The 24,554-nt window shown below is 29.4% G+C and overlaps 1 protein-coding gene across 1 annotated transcript in view; it reads left to right on the forward strand.

Annotated features, from left to right (window-relative positions):
• LOC108725772 (sodium/calcium exchanger 3-like) overlaps positions 1–24,554 on the forward strand; it is a 51,553-nt gene that overhangs the window by 11,453 nt on the left and 15,546 nt on the right. Inside the window, 2 exon segments of the mRNA XM_018452983.1 lie at positions 11,586–11,678; positions 11,799–11,803. Coding sequence (XP_018308485.1) covers positions 11,586–11,678; positions 11,799–11,803 — 98 coding nt within the window.

The following is a 24,554-nucleotide window of genomic DNA, read 5'->3' on the forward strand; positions in this document are numbered from 1 at the left end:
GCATAATATTTGCAAGAAAGTGCGATAACATTTTTCATTTAATTGTTAAAACAAGTAAATTTGTGTCGTAGTGCAATTTAATCGTGAAGAGTACAGGGATGCAGTATAGTGCATTCCAGGGGCTTCTTACTCCCGTCATTGGCTCATTTATGGGTTCACGTCGGGATTTCGAATTTTATGCTTCGTTGTCTTTATTCAACAAGGCAAAGTCTGAGACAAGTTATCTCTCAAAATAATTATTTTACGTTGTAAATATACACTTTGTATAGTTCACCTTCTTACTAATTATGTAGAAAATGTTTCCGGACAGTCGCTAGTCAACAAACTTAAAAGAATGATAGGTTTGATTAAACTTAATAATTTTTGTTAAGTAATCCATGTTCGGATTTTCAAAGCGCAAGGCGTTGATTTCCTTTGAACGTTTATGGTTGGTCATTTCTCCGCTCTTAACACAAGATCGTGCGATATAGGCTCAGTTATTGTTTACCATGTAACTGAGCTTATGTGGAACTTCTTTGTACGTACATAATATTTCGAATTTTTCTCGCAATTGATCATATTTCATGTTATAGCGTCGCATTTTTAAAAATTAATTATTCCGTGAAATTACAAGCTTACTTTCTATTCTCCCCTTTTTATATAGAACAAAATATTATGAAATGATTATGAGTGAAGGGTGAGAATTGAATGTTTGCGATACATTATGTGCCGACGGCTGCAAAGCACGAATAAATACGGAGGTTTACTCCTGTTTTGGAGGATTGCCTTGATTGCTAAGGCAATACGAAATATTCGAGTAAACATAGCGCCGCTATATGAAACGTTCTGGAATAATTTAATAATACTTAAAGCAGCTGATGCAGTTCTCTCTCGCTACATTCAATATGCAATTTTTAGGAAAAATCCAGAAATTTTTCCATCCAGGCAAGAATTACAGAAAAAGTTTTGCATATCGAGTTTTTTGTCGGTTTAGAAACGATGGAGTTAGCAATAAAAAATTTAAAATTCACAATTTTTGTTATTCCTAAACCGCTTAAAAAATATATTTTGTAAAATAGGCGTAACGTGTCAAGACAAAGTCTTCTTTTTGAAAGAAATTCTAGTTTTACTACAGAAAAATTAATAGAAAAATCTAGTAAAAATTTGTATGACAAATTTCTACAAATATTAATAATAAGATACAAAAGAACGCAATGTAATATTTATAGTGTAAATGGAAATTTATGATACAAAAAACTATAGGGTAACTCCGGCAAATACGCCGCGCTGGGATTTACGCCGCAGAAGTCAGAAAAAATAGAAGGAGTGGGGGTAATTTTCCCATAACTACTCTGTTACATGCCTTTATGTTATATTATAATAGTATTGTTATGATTTCAGCTTCTTACTGTTAATGTTAATGAATTTATTGTGAGTTGAATCGATTTGTCACTGTAATAAGTAACGCCATCATAAGTTATAATCTACATAAAATGATTAATGTAGGACATGTAAAAAACTTAGTGGTTATTTAATGATACATACGTGTAGTGGAATAGTAAAGCATGTTTGTATTATTAAGCATGTTTGCATAGTTCGTTTACTATAAACATAGTAAATAATACTTAATAAATTAAGTTTTTGATAGGTGCGGCGTATATACCGGAGTTACCCTATATATAATCAAAATTTGAAAAGTGAAAAAAATTTATATTAAAAATACATTATTTGTAAATTTTTCATGAGCCGTACATACCCCCTTTCCCCCTATGAGTAGCCATATATCCCACCCCTATGAGATATGCGGCAAAAATACAAGGTTTCAAAAAGTTTATTTTTTAAATATAAGATCTGAATATATTGATTTAGCACAATAACCTGAATTAAGTCCTTTTTGCTTCTATAAATCACAGGGTACGTTTGTTTAGCCATGAAATTTGCATTTTACGCACGTACCTTTGCAAATTTATATTGCGATTTTGCACGTGGCCCCTGTATATATGTATATATATATATATATATTGATAGATATAATGTAATGAAGATATTATACGGTATGCGTGCCGCTGCAAAAGGAGGTGCAGTTACAGTGCAGATAAATGCGTCCGAATCTAACTTCGGCTGCAGTTTGCAACTTTTGTGACAAATCTACGCAATTATTCGCAATTTGCAGGCATTTAAATAGCGCCATTAATCCAACAAAATTAATTTCAATGTGCGTAGATTTGTGACAAAAATGAATGAAAGTTCGATTTTACGTAATATATTATAATGCTCGTAATTATTATAATAAAAACTATATTTAGTATTACATAATATAAAAAGTATATTGTATGTTATAAGATTTTATTTGATAAAAAATACAATTTTTAAATAATAATGATCAATTTTAAACGATTATACTTATATAAAGTTTTATAAATTAGGATTTCTTTTTATAAAAAAAAAATAATAATAATTAGAAAAATAATATCTACAAAAACAACATATAAATCAAAATAATTCCATTCTTAATCGAGTATAACTCAAAAATTAATTAATTTTTTATTTTTAATAAAGAAAATTATTCTAAATTTATAGAAAAATCTATCTCCTCTTCTCTCAAATAGCTTCCATTATATATTGCGACATTTTTCGTCGCCGTAAACGTTATTTACTTTGTTCTCACTGCTCTTTTCCCTTTTTCTTAAAAAAAAATTTTTCCGTTTCAAAAAATAGTCACGAATATTCGAGCACTCAGCGATACACAATTTCCTGCAAATCCTGTTACTATCAGGAATTTGCAGAGAAATATAACCGGATATCAATGTTCGATACCAGCGAGATTCGGATGGTGTTCGGAGGCACGGGTGAGAAATAAGACGAATAGGAGATGAAACGCCGCTGCTCCATTCCTTCCGAAACTCGCGTTATTACCTGTATATTCTAAAATTCAGAGTGGAAAATAGACTGACCGATTCAATAAAGTAAAAAAAAATTACAATCAGAATATTTGCTTTATACAGAAATATTTTATACATAAATATATATGTAGATTAACAAAATATATGGGTATTAAAAAGATTCGAGATTTAGGAGGCGGATAATAATATTACTATAATACAGAGTGTTCCACGGGAAGGTGTTGAAACTAATCACCTGTCATTTTCGAAGATATTCAGTTATTGAAAAAACAAAAATTGCGCTGGAAAAAGGAAAGTCTGCAATTTTTAATGAGTATAAATAAAATTTAACAGAATGTTTGTGTATCAATTAATTTTATTGATGAGAAATAGGCTCATAATCCCAAGGAGTAATTTTTTCGAAGGGTGCACCATCTGAATTTGTACAAAACACAATTTTTTTACGAAAGCTCGTAAAAACTTTTTCTAACATATCGTTTTTAATATTGCTAATAACTTTTTAAATAGCTGCTACTAAATCTGAAGCTGTTTTTCGATCTTATCTGCGATTTTACATTATTTTTGCGCTTACTCGATTTTAGCATAATTTTTCATCAATAAAATTAATTGATACACAAACATTTTGTAAAACTTTATTTATATTCATTAAAAATTGCAGACTTTCCTCTTTTCAGCGCAATTTTTGTTTTTTCAATAACTGAATACCTTCGAAAATGACAGCTGATTAGTTTCAACACCTTCCTGTGGGACACTCTGTATATTAGATATCTAATAATGAGTAAAACCATGAAAATGTTAATAGTTTTTAAGTATTTCTTATATTTAAATTTTGTTTCAATATGTTTATATAATACATGAGAAATGAAATATTTTATAAATTATTCTTTATTCAATATTTCTATTTCAATATTTTGATATATAAAATAAGCAACTGAATTATTAAAGAGAAAAACATGAATGAGTATCGTAGCGTATCTCATTAAAAAACAAGGGTTGCTTCTATCTTCAATAAGATCAATTTTTCGATTTCTCAGATAGCAAGCTAACGTAATTTGTCATGATTTTGATATCAGAAGAACATTAAAGACATCATTATGATGTCAAAATGAAAAATAATATCAGCTTGCTGTCTAGGTTGTCAGATATTTTTGCACAATTTGTCTATCTGCTCTCTCTTCCACTTTTCTTAAATATTCTGTATACTTTCTAAGCAAGATTGGCACAAATATTACGCGCAGTATGCAATTTGCGTGAATACCAAACGAAGTACTCTTGGCCTATTATTTTGTCGAAAGTTTGAGGGTGCTTCCAAACTTCGATATGCCTATGCATCCCTAAAATTTGTGCCAAACGTTCATTATCGTTAGGCACCCGGCATGATTGAGAAAGCTATAAATAAGTAAATTTCTCACTTGAAGGAAAGAGATCAGTGTTTATCAAGCAGTAACGTAAGACCCCATTGTAACGGGTAGAGGTCGATCGATTTAACGTGCGTACGGGCTTAAATGGATATTCTAACGCTATTTATAGTTAGACCTTCTCCCGTCGGCGTTCATCCGTTTTTCAACTGTATAGAAACTTATCTGCCCTCGATAAAGGGCGGATAACGCGCGTTATCATTGCACTGTCACGCCTTCGATGTCATTTTTGAAACTTGAGAGTTAATTTAATCCGTGCGCGCCTATCATCACGGCTTCCACGTGGGCACCAATTAATTTAACTTACAACGGAAGTGTCAGTCGGTTGCCAGGAATAGCTGTCGGTTATTTAACCTGGCGATGTTATTTAAATTCATGCAAATCAGCTTTAATCATCTTTTGTATATTCTGTGATACATTACGCATGATATACAAAAGTTATGTTATGCTTTATCCATATTCAGAATGAAATCTACATTTATGCAACATTTTTGGAACTTTTCTTTGTCTAGAAAATGCGCCGACATTTTAAATTGACTAACAAAAATTTATTGTAGTTTATAAAAATTTTTTATTTGAAATATGACTAAGGAAAATATTTATGATGAAAATATTGTTTATTACCATCAAAAATTCACAGTAAATAAAAGATGTTAGTAAAAGGAAGTAATATCATGTTTATGCAGCAAGATTTAAAAGCTTTGAGCTTGATCAGCCTTTAAACAATATTACAAAAAGGATAATATATCATGGTTGCTTAACTGAACCTTCATTAAGTTCAAGTAAAACTTTTATTGAAATACGTCTATTCGTATATCAAAGTTCTTCTTAACAAAATTAAAAATAGTCTATTAGAAATTAAAGAGCGTCTGAATATAATCTATTTGTGGGATTCTTCTCTTTTGTGGTTCACCGTGAAAAAATTAGCAAAACAATTCCGTTTAGGAAGAGAGTCCATTGAATCACGCCAAGGCTGACTAACAGTTATGAAGAAACAACATGAACGTTATGAAGAAAAGAGTCTTCTGAAGAAAGAAGTATTGAAAGACAAGTAGCCAAAGACCATGGAATTAGCAGCAAGATTTATAAAAAACTACAACGGATTCTACACGAATATCATAAATAAGGTCAACTTGGGATAAGTGTTAAAACTTTCTTCGGCAATTCAAAAGGCAAAAGTGAGTGAGATGTTGTCGAGAGCTTTTATCCCTTTAGGAAGGCTGAGAGAAAGAAGTTATTGAATCTAGAGATGAAACTATGGCATTTACCATGATCCTCTATCAAAAAGAGAATCCATGGAATGGCGACGTGCTGGTTCGCCAAGGCACGAGAGAATAAAGATGACACAGTTTCAAATAAAGATCACAGCCACGATTCTTTGGGATTCTGAAAAGATTTTTCTGACTGATTTAAAATACTGTGACTATCGTCACAGGATAGTATTACGTTTTCTTAATGTATCACTCGAGGGATATGCCATTAAAGAAAAACAATGCCACGAGCTATGACTTGTTGTTGCATAACAATGTGGCCATGTACACATTGATTTTAAGGAAGGTTGCTATTCAGGAATGCTGTTCAAGAAATCATCCACTTTATTGTCCTGTATTGGCCCTATATATATATATAAACAGTTATTACTTTTTTTTAAAGAATTAGATTTACGAGGGAATAAAATTCAAAACCGATAAAGAAGTCTATGATTTTTTACCTTATTTTTGAAAAAAAAAATTCGGAGTGTTTTTATAAAACTATAATAAAATAAATTAATAAATACAAGTAGATTATATAGAAAAATACAAAAGGAATTTTCGAACAATTTGAATTCATTTTACATTTAACACATTTCTACTCAAATTTTTGTGTTAATTCAATACAAAATGAATATATTAGATAGTACACAGAGAGAAAAATGTTTGGTATTTGTAACTATAATTATATATTACTATAATTATGATTATTACTGCTATAATAATAATAACAGTAACTATATATATATTATTATTATTATAGCAGTAATAATCATAATTATAGTAATATATAATTATAGTTACAAATACCAAACATTTTTCTCTCTGTGTAACACGAATATTATGTAAAAAAAATTAATGCAGAAAATGTAACCTTGATACAATTTGTAAGCAAACTGTGAAAGCATATTAACATTTATATGTTAAATTAACACGTATTTTATTAATTTTTTATCTTAAAAATTTTAAAACATATTATTTTTATATTGTTTATTTACTTACTCATAAAGTGTGTTATTTTGACACTAAAAAATGATATAGTTAAATCTAATGAATGATTTTGTATCAAATAAATATATCTTTGTATTCAGTAAATATTTAGTTGAGACCATTCAAACAAAAGATTTAATATAAAGGATTTAATTTAGTATAGTTTTTCAGTGTATAAATACAAAATATTTTTATTGTGTAATAAATTAGATTGCAAACTTTAATTAAAAATTTTAGACCGTACTATATGTGTGACAAGGACAAATAAAAAGACATTAATATTGTCGACGAACAAACAATCTATTTCGTTACGACATGTCGGATTCAATCAGCGTTTTCTGCAATAAATAAAAAAAGATGCGAAGTTATCTACGTTCGTGCGTGCATGAAAATTTCTTTTTCTTTCTTTTGGACACCACTGCGCGTTGGCAACGTGCAATGCTTCGAACGTATGAATTCCGAGCTTGCTCTGGCTGTTATGCTCGTTATGATGTTACTTTGGCTCGCATTGGGTGATCGGATCAATCTCGCAGCATGGGCGTCGGCATTCATCAACATCGTTAAGGAAAAGCGTCGCCTCTCATTTATTTTTCTCAAATGTTTGCCGAGGACGTTGCATTTGATTTTTAAAGTACCATATTATACGTATGCATTTATAATAAAGTTATTAAACAAAAACAGTAAATAGTTTGTAACTTGTATAAATAGGGATAAAACGTGATGTTTTTCATGCTAAGCCGCCACTGATGTTATATTTAATCTCTTCTCTTCGCCAAGGGTGAAAACCCTTCTTATTCCCCTTCTGCTTGCATGAACGACTCGATTCGCATCTCATGCAAGAATGGTTCAAATAAATGACATTTTATTTCGTACTCGAACGATGGCTCCAAAATATTTGCTCTTTTACTAAAGTGCACTTGTGTAAAGGATGTTTTTTAGGGGTGACAGATGTGAATTATCTTGGACAGAAAAGAAGAAATCATAATGGGAATTATTAATTTACATAGAAGTATTTTGAATATAACAGCTTAGATCTTGCAAAAATATTTATTTAAAAAAATATTTTTAAAAGTTGAATTTGTTACTTACTACTCATTATTTAATTTTTTTCAATATTTAATGTACTAATAATATTAATTCATGTTACAATTACAACAACCTTCAATTGCTGCAACAATGATATAATAGGAAATTGTCATTTTTAAAATGTAGAAGAAGAACGAAAACGTAAAGAAATAATATACTTAAAAAGATATACTTTTATTTATCTACAATGTAACAACAAAATTGCATTTCAAAATTACATTATAATATATAATAATTATAAAATTTTAATGTTTTACAACATTTAAACCTATTTTCTGGAAAACTTGGTTTTTTCAGTTGCGTCATGTTATAGCAAGTAAGGGGTATATGTATATACAGGGTGTCCCGCAATTTTTGGCCAAGCGTTTTTGTGTAGATAGAGCAGACTAAACTGAATCGAAAAATCCTCTACCATTTTGCAATTTTCGCAATGATTAATGAGATATTAATTACTAAAAGTTGCCAAATATTAGTCTTCAATAATTTTTTACTTAAATACTATCAACTTTACAGAAAAATCGCAAGAGACAAAAATTGTTTGTTTTCTTCTCATAGAGCTCTAAGAATTTTTTTAGAATTCTTTATCAACTTTTTAATGCTGCATTTTCTTATTGGCAACTATTTTTACCAACATGAGAAAATATGGTATTACAAAATTTTGAAAAACTTCTCTGAACTTTATGAGAAGAAAATCAGCAATTTTTGTTTCTTGCTATTTTTCTGTAAAGTTGATAGTATTTGAGCAAAAAATTATTGAGAATCAATATTCAATAATTTTTAGTACGATATTTAATAAGATATTAATATCTTGTTAACTACTGTGAAAATTGCAAAATGATAGGGGACTTTTCTTCTCAGTTTAGTTCGCTCTATTTACACAAAAGCGCTTGGCCAAAAATTACGGGACACCTTGTATATATTCTTACTTTTAATTATAATTTAAAATACGAAGATTAGGAAATGTAGAATCTAAATTTATATACTCTGTTTTATAATTATCTGAACAGTGCTGCTTTCACAAAACTCTATTTGGAATTTTTCAGGATTTTTTTAAAGAAAAGTCTTTAGTAAAGCTTTGAGATTTCAAAAAGATTGTAAAAAATTCATAGATAATTTTTTATTTCTTTTTCAAACTGACTTTCTCGAGACTTGTTAAAGCGAAAGAACTCATTTCAGTAAGACACGAGCATGTTACATGATGTAATACAATTTGCTCCAAGACCTTCAACATAAAGGATCGGCTAATCGCGTTAGACGATATCTCGGACTATTAAAAGCATTACACTGCTTTCTGCAGCCATTTGTAGTCAGTTAACTCGCAATTAAGTGCAAACTCGGCATCGCTCTGCATTCGTGGATTAATAAATCACACCCGCCATTTCTCTAAAGAATAAATCGACGTGATTTGTTTATGTCGAGCACAACGATGCGATTTTGCACCGCAGTTAGTTTCGCAGTCGCCTCGTTAATATGACATAAAAAAATCTCTGCAGAACTTGCTGTTGAATATTGATGTCGATTTTTTTAAAGATTAAACGCGGAATTGTAAAACGAATCAAGATTTAAAGATAAAAAAGCAAATTATGACATTCCTAATCTTATCTTTCCCAATTAAGATTTAAGGATTAGGAGGAATTAATTATTATACATTCCTGATCTTATCTTTCATTTCCTCGTTCAGAGAGAAATCCCTCATCTTCCAAAAAAAAAAAAAAAAAAAAATTAAACATGCAAAGCTGCAATTTATATTCCTCCAGGAGCACTCCGATTGTCACATTGAAGAGCATTACATTAAGGCGAAAGGGATAGTCGCATGCACAGTATAAATGAACGCGAATTAAGTCTCGCGTGCAAAGGTGCTTCACTGTCAAGATAACAAGCATTAGTTGGTTTAATTATCACGCTGCTAAATGAAGTTCTCCGCCTTAACGAGCTTTCGTTCCGTTGCATTTGTATAGTTTCATATTACTGCTACGTATTGTATTATGAAAGCTCGACACATGCTATACATAATTGATATCTCAGCTAATTTTTCTCATGTGTGGAATTCTCGAAGGAATCGTTTCCTCGAAGGAAAGTTTTCACAATATTCGAGAAATTTATTTAAAAGTTCTTTTGTGAAATGTTAAGCTTTTTCTTCTCTCTAAAGGCTTGTTTCTTATAAGATCTATTTTTTTATTGGATGATACATATATTTCTCAGGTATATCTCAGGACGTTTTCAATTTATTAATAATATAAAAATTTAAATATAAGTTATAATTATATATGTTAATAATATATATTAACATAACGTTTAACATTTATTAAAAATATGAGTTTTCCTTTTCGCTTTAAATAATATATTTACAGTAATATAAATTTTTAATAAGTACTTAATTATTTATAATTTTACTATTCTATAAATAATACACGGCCAAGAATTGTCAATTTTTCTACTACATTATTATAATTAATAATTAATAGCGCTACCCCTAGCTTGCGTGTTCGAATCTTATTGTATGTTACCAGAAGTTTATTAACGGAATTTATATCAAGATTATTTATATAAAGAAGCGAGGCATATCGATGTGTGCCTATGACATATAGTTTGACATTTTCATGTTGTTCCACACGTGTTATCCGTGCACCAAATAACCAGGCAAAATTGTATTCTTTACAATTCCCCCAATAGGTATCTATTACAGAAAATAATAAATAATTATAAGAAATAATTGATTTCGTATCCCCTATTTTTGTTATACTTATATCATTCGAAAAAAGTGAAAAAGTATTAATAATTAATCATATGAATTAATAATATGGATTATATGAATTAATTATATGAATTAATAATGTACAATAGAAAAGATAAAACTGATTTATTGAATAATTCTTCTCTGCATTTTAAATAACATTGATGTTATAATAATAATAATTATGAAGATTTCATGTTATATTAATTTTTTACTTCGAGAATTTTGATCTATCCAACTGAGAGTATTTTGCATACCAAAAGGTATTCCACAGTTTCCGTTCTCAATGAAAATTGATGACTATCCCGCCGAGACTATACTGGCTACAATATAGAAAATAGTATACGCTTCTAAGAAGTCTTCAATTATGCTTTCTGACGCTAATGTGCGCCTGCAAGTTGTACAGTTATCCGATACTTAATTATCCAAAGTAATAAATCGATTTCCGCGACGTTGTCCTGCCGTTTGTACAGTTCGAAACAATACGAGACATGTCGCGTTTAACCGTCTGACAACTTTTAACAGAGACAACGTCTTCAATGAATTACGTAATTATGCATAACGAGAATTAATCTGATATAGTGAGTTTAATTTCTTAAAAAGTTTGATGCGCAATCTAAAAATAGATACGAACAACGATATTTATAAAAAGATCTGTGCAACAATACCTATTCAGATTAATATTTTATCATTTAATTTTTTTAAATTTATATACATCTTTTTTTTATTTAAAAAAGTTAAAAATATGTTTTTTACTTTTATTTGCCCTAATGAATTTTACTTTTTGTTTAAATCGTGAGAGTCCAATTAAATTCTTTTGATTAAAAATGTGTACTTAAGTAGGTACATATGTATTTTCCGTAAAAATTATGTTATTTAAAAATTTGTTTATTCATGCGTAAAATGTAATAAATCTGCTTCAAAATGATTGATCGCTGAATTTTTAAATCGTTTAATCAAAGTTAGAGCGTCTAAAAATATCGTTTCTAAAAATATCGTGACTTCGGAATTTGTGTAAATTTAAAAATTTCACGTCTCTCTCAAAAAACATTATGAGATTATTAAAACTTGATAAAAATAGGAATAAAAAGTTTCCTAAAGAACAAAAAATTTTTTTGTCCAATTTGATGTAAAATCGCCCGTATATATTTTTTCATTGTAAACTTATTATTTTCAGACGTTATTTTCACAGCAATTGTTTGGAACTATTCTGTAATTGTTTCAGAAAAGTTATCAACCTGGAAATTATCGAAGAGGACTCCTACGAGAAGGATGCTCTTTTCTATGTCGAATTGGGCGAGCCGGTGCTGCAAGGAGGTGATTAATTCTTTTATTAAATTTGATTAAATTTTTTAATATTGAATTTCCTGACATACTTTGAAGTCGTTACGATAATACTTCCTTTTCCCATTTTTTTCTATATAGGACCTAGCATTTAAATCGGTATACAAAATAAAAAAGTTCCCGAGAAGTTAAAAATTTGCAGTCAATGAAGTGAATGTAATACAATAATTTCAGTGCATACAGATAAATTATTTTTATTAGTATTTCAATTATTTTTCCGTAACAAATATTTCAGTTATTTTTCTAAAAAATTCTGTAATAAAGAAAATACAAGATAATTTTATGGGATTAATTTTTCTCCAAGGAGCTTTTTTGCGTGTTCGTAAGAAAATCTAATACACAAATTTAAATTACTTTATATCATGTACTTTATATCTATTATGTTCATAAGTGAAATAAAAAGCAAAATCTCGATTCAAACTTTCGGCATTTGATTTCGATAGCGCCGTCACTTGCTTACGTTGTTCTTTTCACTCGATCCAATGCAATTTTTGCTGATACGAAGTTCGATGGAAGACCTTTCAGTCTCTTGACGAGGATAAATGTGATGGGAAAACTTTGACTCTAACGGGACCACCACATAAAAACTTATCTATTTTCGAGCAATTATATTTAATTGCGATAAAAAAAACGATAAGCTTTAATATTTAAATGTGCTTAAATTCGAAACAGCCTTAATAATGAATACACTGAAAAAAAAATTTGCAGATTTTAAATAAATATTTACTCCAATAGTACTAACGAAATATTTATTTATAGTAAGTAAATATTTATTCAAAATAAAACAGTTATGTTTAAATCGAATAAATATATGTTTACATTTAGTAAATATTTCGTTAGTACACTATTGGAGTAAATATTTATTTAAAATCTGCAAATTTTTTTCTATGTACTCGATATTTATAAGGAAAACTATTATTTAATGGGCGCAAAACATAAAGAACTATTAAATATCTGCATTACATTCTTATTTGCCTTAAGTTTTGCTAGTTAAAGCTACATAATCAAAGAAGGTTTTAATATTTAAAAGAAGAGAAAAGAAAAAAAGAGAAACGTTGATCGATAAAAGCACGAGCGTGACGATTGGCGACGCTATTAAGATTAATCGTGATTAATTATATAAATAAATCTATATTTCGTGATAAGAACGCCGATGATTTATTCTTTCTTGATGAAAATTGATTTCCACGTGTCTCTTCATGCATGTATCATGCGCTGGTTCTCTGCCTGGATCCGTCATAATTGAACGTAAGTCTTGAATAAATGGACATTTTGCGCTTGTCCAAATTTTTTCTTGCGCATCAGTTAGTCCCGCGCTGATTGATTTAATTAACTGTCACAGTAGTATGTACACATTTTAATACAAACGGATTTTTTATTCACCGCGAATTATCATTTCGTGGTATTTTCAGGAATTTTTCACAGCAAGACCAGGAAGGAATAAACATTTCTTATAATTGTTAATATATGTGTATATATGTATTAATATCATTTTGTTTAAATTGTATTATAAATATTAATATTATAATTTTATCTATATTGTTTTTTAATATTTAAACATTCTTAATATTTTATAATTTTAAATATAAATTGAGAATATATTGTAATATATAAATTGTACAATTAAATTTGTTAGTAAATCTTCTACCTCTTTTTTTTTATGTTTAGTTATTTCATCAGATATTTATGCACATTTAAAAAGGAAGATGTTTTTTTTTATAAATAACATAAAAATAATCCTTTTCTTCTTGGTTTAAATAATAAAATCGAGCTTTATTTATTCAGTTATTTATTTTATATGAAACTTGAAACACAGACTTTTTTAAAACAGTCAGGCAACGTCCGCTGTAGTGCTTCTCCATAATTATTAATGGTTTTGCCATAACACAAGGCTTCATTCATGATAATTAGTAGAATAGAACATTATTGGAATAGATCGCTTATTTCGCGCAAACTAAAAGAAAGATGTGAAGATGGTGTCAATTGCAGATCGTCTTGTTTTTAATTAGAGTGATAAATTTTGACGAGTGTGCACGTAATTCTCGCAAACTTTTGCAATACTAACTGCACTAAAATTTCGCACTAGCTTCCGTGATTATTTATAATTCAGATTTGTAATATCAAATTATACATTTTATATTTTAATTGCGTCTTCTGTCATCTTTATTTACAAATATACGTTACATACAGTGTGTCACTCCTAAGGTTACCTTCAAAATATCTCTGTTATTTTTAAGAGAAGAATTTTCAAGAAAAAATTCTTCCCTTAAATGCTTGATGTAAAAAAATTAATATTATACATATAATAAACATTATATAATATATTTTCATTGTTTGCTATAACATGATATTAATAAAAATAAAGGATTTTATTTTGGCAACAATAACTTTAAAATCTAAAAAAATGATTTTGGAAACTAAATACTTTATTAACTATAATATTTATTCCTTCAAACCGCACAATTTCTTTCTAAAAAATTTCAAACGAAGAGAGATATTTCGGTGATTACGTTGATTGAATACTCTGTATAATATAACGACTTTATTCATCCATATGAGATTCAAAAGAGCTAACGAAGATAAAAAAATAACTTATTTGTATCTTTAAAAGCAATTTAATGTACATTTTTTAGACGTTTTATTCTGTTTGTGGATATTAAATTTTTATATGAAGGGACGCAGAAAGAAATATTAAAAATGAGTGAATAACATATTAAAATATAAATAATAAATATAAGTAAATAACTGGATTCATAAATTATCGTTAATAAATTAAATATAATAATTTTAAAACGTGCCTACAGAATTTGTCCATATTTTGAGCAACATTATCTAAAACATTTCACGATATTTTTACGAGCATTTTTGTGTCTCAATTAACTTTTTAATTTCAACTCGATATATCGGCAGATTGCGCAAACAAAGAGACCTTTGATCTTGGTGCTTTTTTCTCAGTGAGTGAATAAAAGTCTGATTTTGTTTCAACGCTCACGTCCACGTGCAAGTTACGATTTGCATACTACAAGACCACGGAAACACGATGCAACCTGCAATTGTGATGCTGCAGCTCATGTATATGCACATTACATATGTATAGAATGCAAAAACCATGAAACGATTCTCTTAATTCTCTGTAGCTTCTTCGATCAACTCTTATTGTAATAATTAATCTATTGTAATAATTTTGATCTCGGTTCTACATTACCAGCAATTTTTTTGTATTGCTTTTATAATACAATATAGAAAAATCTGTAATTTTTGGATAATTTTTTTATTTTATTAAAAAATACGCAATTTTTAAAAGAAACATTACAAAGAAGTTATAATTTTCATCGTGTATATTTTCCGAATTTTTTATACTGTAATACCTTGCTACTAATAAATAAAAATTTAGTTAAATTAGAGAAAAATAATAAATTGAAAATATAACTCTCTCTCTCTCTCTCTAGTTTCTCTTTTCAAATTTATAAATTTCATATTTTTAATTAATAATAACAACATAGAATATACGAGTAAATTTTTTGTTGAGGAAATACCAAGAGACACGATAGTGTTTTACGCTAAGTGCACGCGTGAGTGACTCATAAAGATGGGACGTGTACTTATACTTTTGCAATCCATCTCGTTGAGCTGAAGTTCCATCGCGGTACCTTGAGTAAAGCTAATGTCAGTGGTATTCAAACTTTGGAGATTTAGAACTACTTAGGAAGTTTTTAATGAAAAGGCTCATAACCGTTGTTCCTAAAACGTCACAACAATAGCTACAAGAATAAAAGAATCTTCGAAAGTAAGAGAGAAAGAGAGAGAAAGATGATTACTCCAAGATCTCTTCTTTCTCTCTCTCTCTCTCTCTCTTTCTCTCATATTTCTTGTCTATACAAAATTAAGCAATTTTTGTTTAGAACATCTTTTCTATAATAATGATAATGATAATAATAACTGTAATGGAGTAACAACAACAATAATAACAATAATACTATCTGGAATAATACATTCCTTTAGACATGCTGGACATATATTTACACATACATTTTAAAATACGAAATATATATTAATTCTAAAGGGGGATGTGATATATAAAAATATAAATTGGAAGTGTGTGGAGCAAAAATATTTTGCTCCGTTTCCAAAAATATCTTTAGAGATTAAAAAATTAATAAAATATTTATGAGTTTTTAAGTTTAGAGAGGAGTGTTCGTCGACAAAACGATCGTCAATGGCTCAATTTGCTTACAATTGCGTTGTCTACAATTCAGTTGTATAGTCGGCAGCTCTAATTGCATACTGAGAAATAGACTACAAGCGTCATTATGCATAAGTAATAGTTTGAGGTACGGATTTGCGGGTAAGCCGCAATGTATTATAATTTTACTGCATGTACGTGCGTACAACCACACATAAAATAATTAAATTAGGTTAATAGTTCGTATACGCATGTATCGTTAATAATATAGTTGCGTGTTGCTAAAATTTCGAGTGTTGTGAAAATTTCTCGAGCATTTTAGGCACGCTATTCTAGTTTAATTCGCGTGGAAAGTTGCAAACCTATCTGGAATCGAATATGTAAATATTGTAAATAGTATGCTTAATCAGTTTATACAGGTTTAGATAAATTTGCAATTTTCCATGCAAAATGAATTGGTACCCTAGAGAGAGTTTGCATAACGAGATTGCCCGTTGCCGTTGTCTTCAATGCGAAACGTGATCTATAATTGTACGGTGCCATTGGGATTTTCAACATTCCACGCTCGGAGAATCCAGATGTCAGGTCTACTTGCTTTCCATGTCCACACAAGATTTAGCACTTCAATCCTTTCTAAAACAACATGTCTATAACTCCATTAACGTACAATTAAAATATACAGCCGTATCACACATAAATGAGTCTCTCCCTCCCTCTCTCTCTCTTTCTTTTATTTTTTTGCTCATCTAGAGATCGGGCTCGTATTTTTTTATCAACGATGATCAACTCAAATAAATATAAAAGTTAATTTGATAGATTTTTATTTTTAAGAAGCGTTACCTTTTGTGTTCAATTATTCACAGAGTCGAGAGAGGATTTTTACTTTACAAACGTTTGTTTGCATATATGTAAGAGAACACCGAGCAAATACAACTTTTATCAAAATCCAAGTATGGACCTCAAAATAATACGAACTATCAATTACCATTTATCAGGGTTGGGTAAGTTAACTTTTTTTTTAACTAACAATAAATTAAGTTAAAGTTAATAATGAAAATTTAACTTAACTATTAGATGTATAAATTAATTCTCGGCCTTTTTTTTAATGAGAATTAAGGTTTACTCACATAGAATGAAATTATGCTTCAGTCAGGAAAGCAAAATCGACACGTTTCTTCCATTTTTCAGGGAGCTGGTGGATCCCCATTCGATAAAAACACGGCGGTTTTGATTCAATGAAATCTTTAACGCAATTTTCTTCGTATGTCTTAAAGTGTGAGTCTGCAAGGTGATGTTGAAGGGATCGAAATAAATGAAAATCTGTCGGTATTAAGTCTAATGAATACGCCGGGTGTAGCAAAACTTCCCAGCCCAGCAAATTAAGAGTGTCTTTAGTCGCTTTCGCTGTGTGAGGTCTCGCGTTGTCGTGCAGCAATATTACCAGTCTAGGCCCTTTGCCGGTAAAAGGTCTTTTACGTTCGATTTCATCACTCACACGCTGAAGTTGATGTTTGTACCGTTCAGCAGTGACAGTTTCATTCGGTTTAAGCAATTCAAAATATATCACACCCTTGAAGTGCCACCAAATGCACAAAAGAACTTTTTTGCCATGAATATTGGAATTCGCGATCGATGTCGAAAGCTCACCTGGATTCACCCATGATTTTCGTCTTTTTGGGTTGTCGCAATACATCCACTTTTCATCTCCCGTCACTATTTTGTGCAGAAAGTCCTTCTTTTTAAATCGAGAAAGCAAAGACAGTCGTATCATAGCGTCTCGCCTTGTTGTCTACGGAAAGAACGTGCGGAATCCAACGGCCCTCTTTTTGAATTTTTCCCAGTTTTCGCAACCGAATAGAAATGGCTGGCTGAGTTACTTTTAATGCTGAAGCAAGTTCAAATTCGAACTGGCATGGGTTTTCTGCCAATAACTGCTTCAAATCATCATCTTCGAACCTCTTTAGTTGTCCAGGCCGTTCGTCATCTTCGAGATTAAAATTTCCATCCCGAAACTTGTGGAATCATTTTTTACACGTGCTATAGGATATAGCATTCTCTCCTAATGCCAAACAAATCATTTCCTTCGCTTCGGAAGTATTTTTTTCAATTGAAACTCGAAAAGTAAACAGTGCCTAATATGTACTTTGTCGCACAATATCGTGTTGCTTACTGTCAATTTTTTGAGGTCATGTTGATTGAATTTCGAATTTTGTAGTTCCATTAGGTTGGTATTATTCAGCAAACTTCGCGTGAATAAGTTTTCGCTTAAATAAGTGCTGCAATTTATTAAATGTTGGGGCCGAGAATTAATTTATACACCTAATAAGATACAAGTTAATCCATAATGAAATTAATTGAATTAAAAATTAAGTTGATAAAAAAAGTAATTGAAAAATTAAAAGTTAAATTTGATCCGAACGAACAACCAAAAAAAAAGAAAAGAAAAAATTTTTACATAATTTTTCGTATTTTTCCTTTTTCACATCATATTTATTAAAGAATCTAGTTATTTTTGTTCACAAGTAACGATTATACAATATAAAATTACTAAATTATATACTCATTATCCTTTCACATTGTGTTTGAGGATTGACTTAAAAAAAATTAAAAGTTAATAGTTACTAATAAAATGTAACTAAATTAAATTAAAAAGTTAAAAGTCTAAAATGTAACTACACAGTAAAAAAATTTGTGTTGGAAACGGTCCACTCACGTTTGTGTTGAATTTTTTTAACATATTCGAGTGTTAATTTAACATTATGTTATTTAAAGATTTTTTGTGAAATTGATATTCAATGTTTCTTAGTGTCAAAATGACAATTTACGAGTAAGTGAACAAGTAATACAAAAGTGTTTTAAAACGTAAATTCTAAGACAAATGAATGAAATATATGTTAATTTAACATATCATAAATGTTAATTTTCTGAAAAATAAATATGTTCCCACGGTATGTTTACAAACTGTGTCGATGTTATTTTTCTTTGTATTTATTCTCTTACTTAATATTTGTGTTATCCTTCTAACATATTCATCTTGTGTAAAATTAACTCAAAAATTTGAGTGGACCGTTTGGGATATGCGATTTATGTTAAATTCAACACATTTTTTTCCAACTGTATATTATACAAATATACGATATTATTCGAAATGGTTGCAACGTTGAAAATTTAGCACAACCCAACCCTGCCATTTACATAAGCAAAAACGATGTGTGTGCGTAAAAAATCTGAATTATTTTCGCAAAATGCAAAATACTTGCGTTCGCAAAGCATCTAAAATAATTTTACTAATGTAATTTATGTGTATAAACTATTAAAGGGATTTTTTCATTTTATCTATGCAAAGTGATCATGCACGCATTGTTTATGCGTGTGACTGTATCTATATATTGTTTATACGTGTGACTCGTCATCGATCATGTATACGCAGTATTTTGCAACACGCATCGGTATCTCAAATTATTATTTCGCATAAATATTTAAAAAAAGAATCAATGTTTAAACAATTAATTTTTTACACTCAATAACATTTCCATTGAATTAATGAACGTCAATAATGATCGGTTAATTCATAATTTTTTAAAATAACTATTTAATGTTAAACTAAAAAGTTTAAGGCTTACTTCGATCGATGTTTGATTAATAAATGATTAATTCAACCAACAGAAATGCTTACAGTACAAATTTCTAACTATATATAATTTATCATCCAAATCTAAATTGTAATCTCATTTACATGCCAAATTACAAGACATTAATAATTCTATGTATGATCAAATATTGCGGGTATTTCTTGATAACCTGACCGTTGAGTAAATTAAGGTCCGATCGAGGTCACTCTGAAGGCTTGGATAATGAGTGCTAATGAGGATATGCGATAAAGAATTAAACATGCTGAGTTAGGAACAGGGAATTAATTTCGATAAGAAAGATTTAATTTTTTCACGGTAAAGAAATTTTATATGTTCACCACACGTTCAATAAAGTTTAATAACAAAACTTAATCGAGCAAAAACGTTATCGGTACAGGGATTACTAGAAGCTAAAAACATCAGGAAACTAATCAGTTTCTTGACAAAGAAGCATAGGACGTTGATTAATCGATCGACTTTTGTCCATCTCTACTTTTGTATACTGGTGCTTGTAAGCTATCACCCAGTGGGCAATTCAGACTGTCGACAATTGAGATGCAGGCAATGCGATACACGGAAATTACAGACGTTATTCGCAATCGTTTTGTAGGCAAATAGACTTCCTCATTTGAAGCATCTTCAACGATCTCGCATTAGTCACTGTTAAATTTATTTTAACAGCTGCTGATCGACAAATAAAAACACGACGTTTATTTGACAAAAAAAAAATACATTTGAGATAATTTAAATTATATTAAAGAAATATATATTATGTATAAGAAAAATTAGAATTATTTTTTAACACACCTGGTGGAAAAATGTTGCTGAAATTATTCCACGTTTTGGAACACTTTTCAACAAAATTTCAGCATTTTAAAAAAATTTCAGTTTAATTTCAGCGATTTTTAGCTGAAAAATTCATTTTCGACAAAATTTCAGAAAAATTTCAGCAAGAATTTCAGAGAAATTTCAGAAAAATTTACTTTCAGTGAAGTTTTAGCAAATTTTCAGCAATTTTGCTGAAATGTTTCAAAACGTGGAATAATTTCAGCAAAACTTTTTCACCAGGGACGTTGTACATCTATTATATTTTTATAATCGCTATCATACAAAAAACCAAAAATCTATTTTATTTTTGACATATTATATTATTTTTTAATTTACAAAAATTAAACATTTTTTATTCACATAGTTTGATTACCTATTATTTATTTTTTAGTGTTAAATTTCTTTTATAGACGCATCAATTAAATAATTCTATTTTATTTTAATAGTTCAAAAAATGTGCAAATGTAATTTTATCCGTTATAAATTCATAATAACGTGCATGATAAAAAAACGCGTATTTAAAATTTTAAGCGACATCATGTCCCTTTAAATGCGCGTTGGAGTCTACATGCTTCTCTTGGAGATACTAAATTTTCGTGCTTCTATCTATAAATATCAGCGGAGCTTGCCAAAATCGTGTCGGTGTCTCCCGGATAGATGCATATCTAGAGATGTTCTCTTACTACCTGAGCAAACGACCGACACTTCGATTCTTAAGTATTCTTGACTTTGTTATCGATTATTATCTTTTAGTAGTAAAGTAACTGTTATTATCGAATGTATGGAAAGCACTTAAAATGTATTAACAATTGTTTGCAAAAAAAATAATGAAATATAATAATAAAAAAAAATAGTCTATTTTTGTAACATTTGTTTTAAATTAAATTCATTTTTAACTTGTTAGAATTGTATCATATTTTTGTATTATTTATGTTAGTTTCATATTTTTGTAATATTTATATTTAAAACCATCCGTATTGCGTGTCGAAAGGATTAGAAAAAAGCGAATGCATTTCGCTAAATTCTCAAGGGTGTTTAATTTTGTATGTTAACAAATGTTCTTTCTCATTTTCTCTTCTTTCTCTTTCTTCCTTTTCGTGATCAAGCTAATTATTTAATTAAAAATTCAAGAGTTCAATAAAGAAAAGTCGATTAGTATTATATTTCTAGAAGGGGTTGAGGATAGAGAGTGCTTAAAATGAATTTTGTAGAGAATTAATAGTTTGCGTGAAAGATGATAAAACCCTTCTAAATATATTGCAAAATAATTCATAGTTTTTATAATATTTGTCACTTTATTATTTATTGTTTATGACAAAAGATTATTCGGGAAGTTCTAGAAACGTTATAAAATTTGATAAAAATTTATTTAAACCACGAATTATTTTAACTATAATAAATACTAATAAATACTCTTTTATGAGACGGATTAATAGATAAAAGTCGAAATATTTCACAAAATATACAATAATCCAAAGTATCGAGAGTTTCGAGAACAAAGTTTCTCCATATTTTATTGTGTTCTTGAAATACTCTTGAAACTTTCAGATAATCTTTTGTTGTAAGAGATAAATAAAATTATTCAACTATTCAAATTTCTTCTTTATTCTTTCTTTTATTTTTGTTCAAATAAGTACTTTCATTATGCGATAATGTTATTGTATTTATCTACTTGCGCGAAATTTTGCGTCAAATAATCCCGTATAAAATCACTGAGTTGTTGCTAAAGCAAACAATGTTTGACAAGCTAGTAAATATTACGTGATTGAATCAACAAGCAGAAGTCACAAAAATATAACCGGATGATCTGCATTACTTTCGCGTATTAGCTTGTACTATTATTAGGCACGTGCCTACACGTTTGCACTTATTTCTGCGTCGGTTCAAGGATCGTGATCAGATAGTTAGAACACGTGTCTGTTACAATTCTACATCCTAATTACAAAAATATGCTTATTCTCATATAAATAATTTATATCTGAATAGGTATAACAACTAATAAAAATATTGAGATTTGATATTAAAATTGCATTTCTTATAGTTTAAACTTTTATTTTAATTTAATACATTTATATAATCAAAATGAAACCTTATATTTTCGTAAAATTTAATACGGATTTTACAATATAATATATAATGTGGTACATTTTCGTTTTAAAGATTTAAATTACATTTAACAAAATCGTACATATATTTACTTGTTTGTGTATAATTTAATTTAAACTTTCAAATTTTGTTGTATCTAAAAGTATTATTAATTTTAAATATTAATATACATGTACATAACTGTTATTGACACAAACTCTGCGTTATATATCTTTTATAAACTAGAACAAAAGGGAAATTCAGCAGTATTATTAACGTTTACGCAAACATGTTAATATTGGTATAATTATAATACCGTACAAGTATTCAATATCTCATACAAATACAATACGTTATATAGCTATCTGCATTACATTATGCTCTAATTACAAGCGTTTGAAATTTCCGAGCTGCAAGGCGTAAAATGATGCAAATGCGTTTGGCACGTGCGCTTGCATTCGCATCGGCGCAATAGCGCGTCGCCGGAAATTTAAAATTATCTCATCGCGCATAACGCCGAGTATAAAACGATAAATACTGTCTGACACCAATTATAAACCAGACTGACGAAGTTCACCAACCACCGACTCCGTCTGCGTCTTCTTGGAGTACATTTAAATGCGCTCGAAACGCATATATTTTAGGAGAGGAGTTAAGCGTATATCGTGTAAAGGGCAATAGTCAGGAGAAACGCGATCTAGAAATCTTTCTGGCAATCAACGAAAAATATGTTAGACAGTGAGAGAAAAGTATTCGTGACTATAATTGCATAGTAAAATAATTATGATTAGAAACTCCATTTTTATGATTATTCTCGAAGACTTGAAAAAATTGTACTATAAATTATGATAATTTCAAATATCAATGCAGTGAATATTAATATTCAGGTGGTAAATAACATCAACGTTTTTGTTTAGTAAATGTAATCGTAATTATAATTAATATAACCATTTTCTTAAATTTTTTTTTTATTTATTATTTATGTGGTAAAATAATATATTATAGAATAACGTTTCCATAGTTTGCAAATATTTATCAGAAAATAGCTTAAAGAGAAGATAGATTAAAAATAGATTGTCACTTTTAAACTCTAATGTTAATATTATTGACAAAATTTAACAAGATTTACAAAGACGTGCCATTCAGTTCTTGGAGCAGTTTGAAATGATACGGATAGAATTTTCAACAGTGAAGAATACGAAGTTATACCGCTTTAACCAATGCCACATTCACGTGCAATTTGATGCGACCTGAAAATGAGGCTTTTGAACCACAGTGGCAAGAATATATGTTTCATTTCCTTTGTTGGCTCGCTTTCGGCGATCTCTTTTGCAAACAGCTGAACTTCTGGTTTCTCTCAATTTATTACTTACATTTCGGAATGTTTAACACTGCAGGAACTGCGAGGATATATTCGGTAGATAAAGCTTTAGCTCTCGTTGAATTTCAGTTGATACTTTCTATAAAGAATTTTTAGATGTACGTTTTAATGAAACGTTTAAAAAAGTATTGTCAGTAAGGATATCACTAAAACGAAAACGCTATAAATGCACAAAAGCTGAAATTTAAAAAATTATTAATGTTATCGTTATATCATCTCTATATACAGGGTGTTTCCAAATTAAATGGCAAAACTTCGGGAGCGTGTAGAGGAGTAAAAAACTAAGAAAAAAAGTCCTATAGACATATGCTCGTTTTTGCTCCGTTTCAGAGAAATCGAAAAAAAATGTTTACATTTCTTGCCATATCTAGCACCGACATATTTGATTACATTTTCCACTTTCTGTTATGAATTTGTCAGTCGCTCTTTGAAAGCCTTTAACAGTAGATGAATTTTGTCTTTTGCAATATGCCGCGTACGTATTCTAATAGTGAATATGCTGATATGGTTTTTGTATACGGTTTCTGCAACGGTAATGCTTTAAAGGCGGTGCGAGAATATGCACGACGATTTCCAAACAGAAGAGTGCCAAACCGAAGAGTGTTTATGTTGACATTTAATAGATTGCGAGAGACTGGAACATTTTCAATTCGACAAGAAAACAACCGATTTCAAGCAGCGTTACGAAGAGATTTGCAGGCAGGGAATCGTATTTTACAACATTTTGACAATCATCCTGAG

This window comes from Mycetomoellerius zeteki, unplaced genomic scaffold (genome assembly GCF_001594055.1).
Source record: "Mycetomoellerius zeteki isolate Tzet28-1 unplaced genomic scaffold, Tzet1.0 scaffold36, whole genome shotgun sequence".
Lineage (NCBI taxonomy): Eukaryota > Metazoa > Arthropoda > Insecta > Hymenoptera > Formicidae > Mycetomoellerius > Mycetomoellerius zeteki.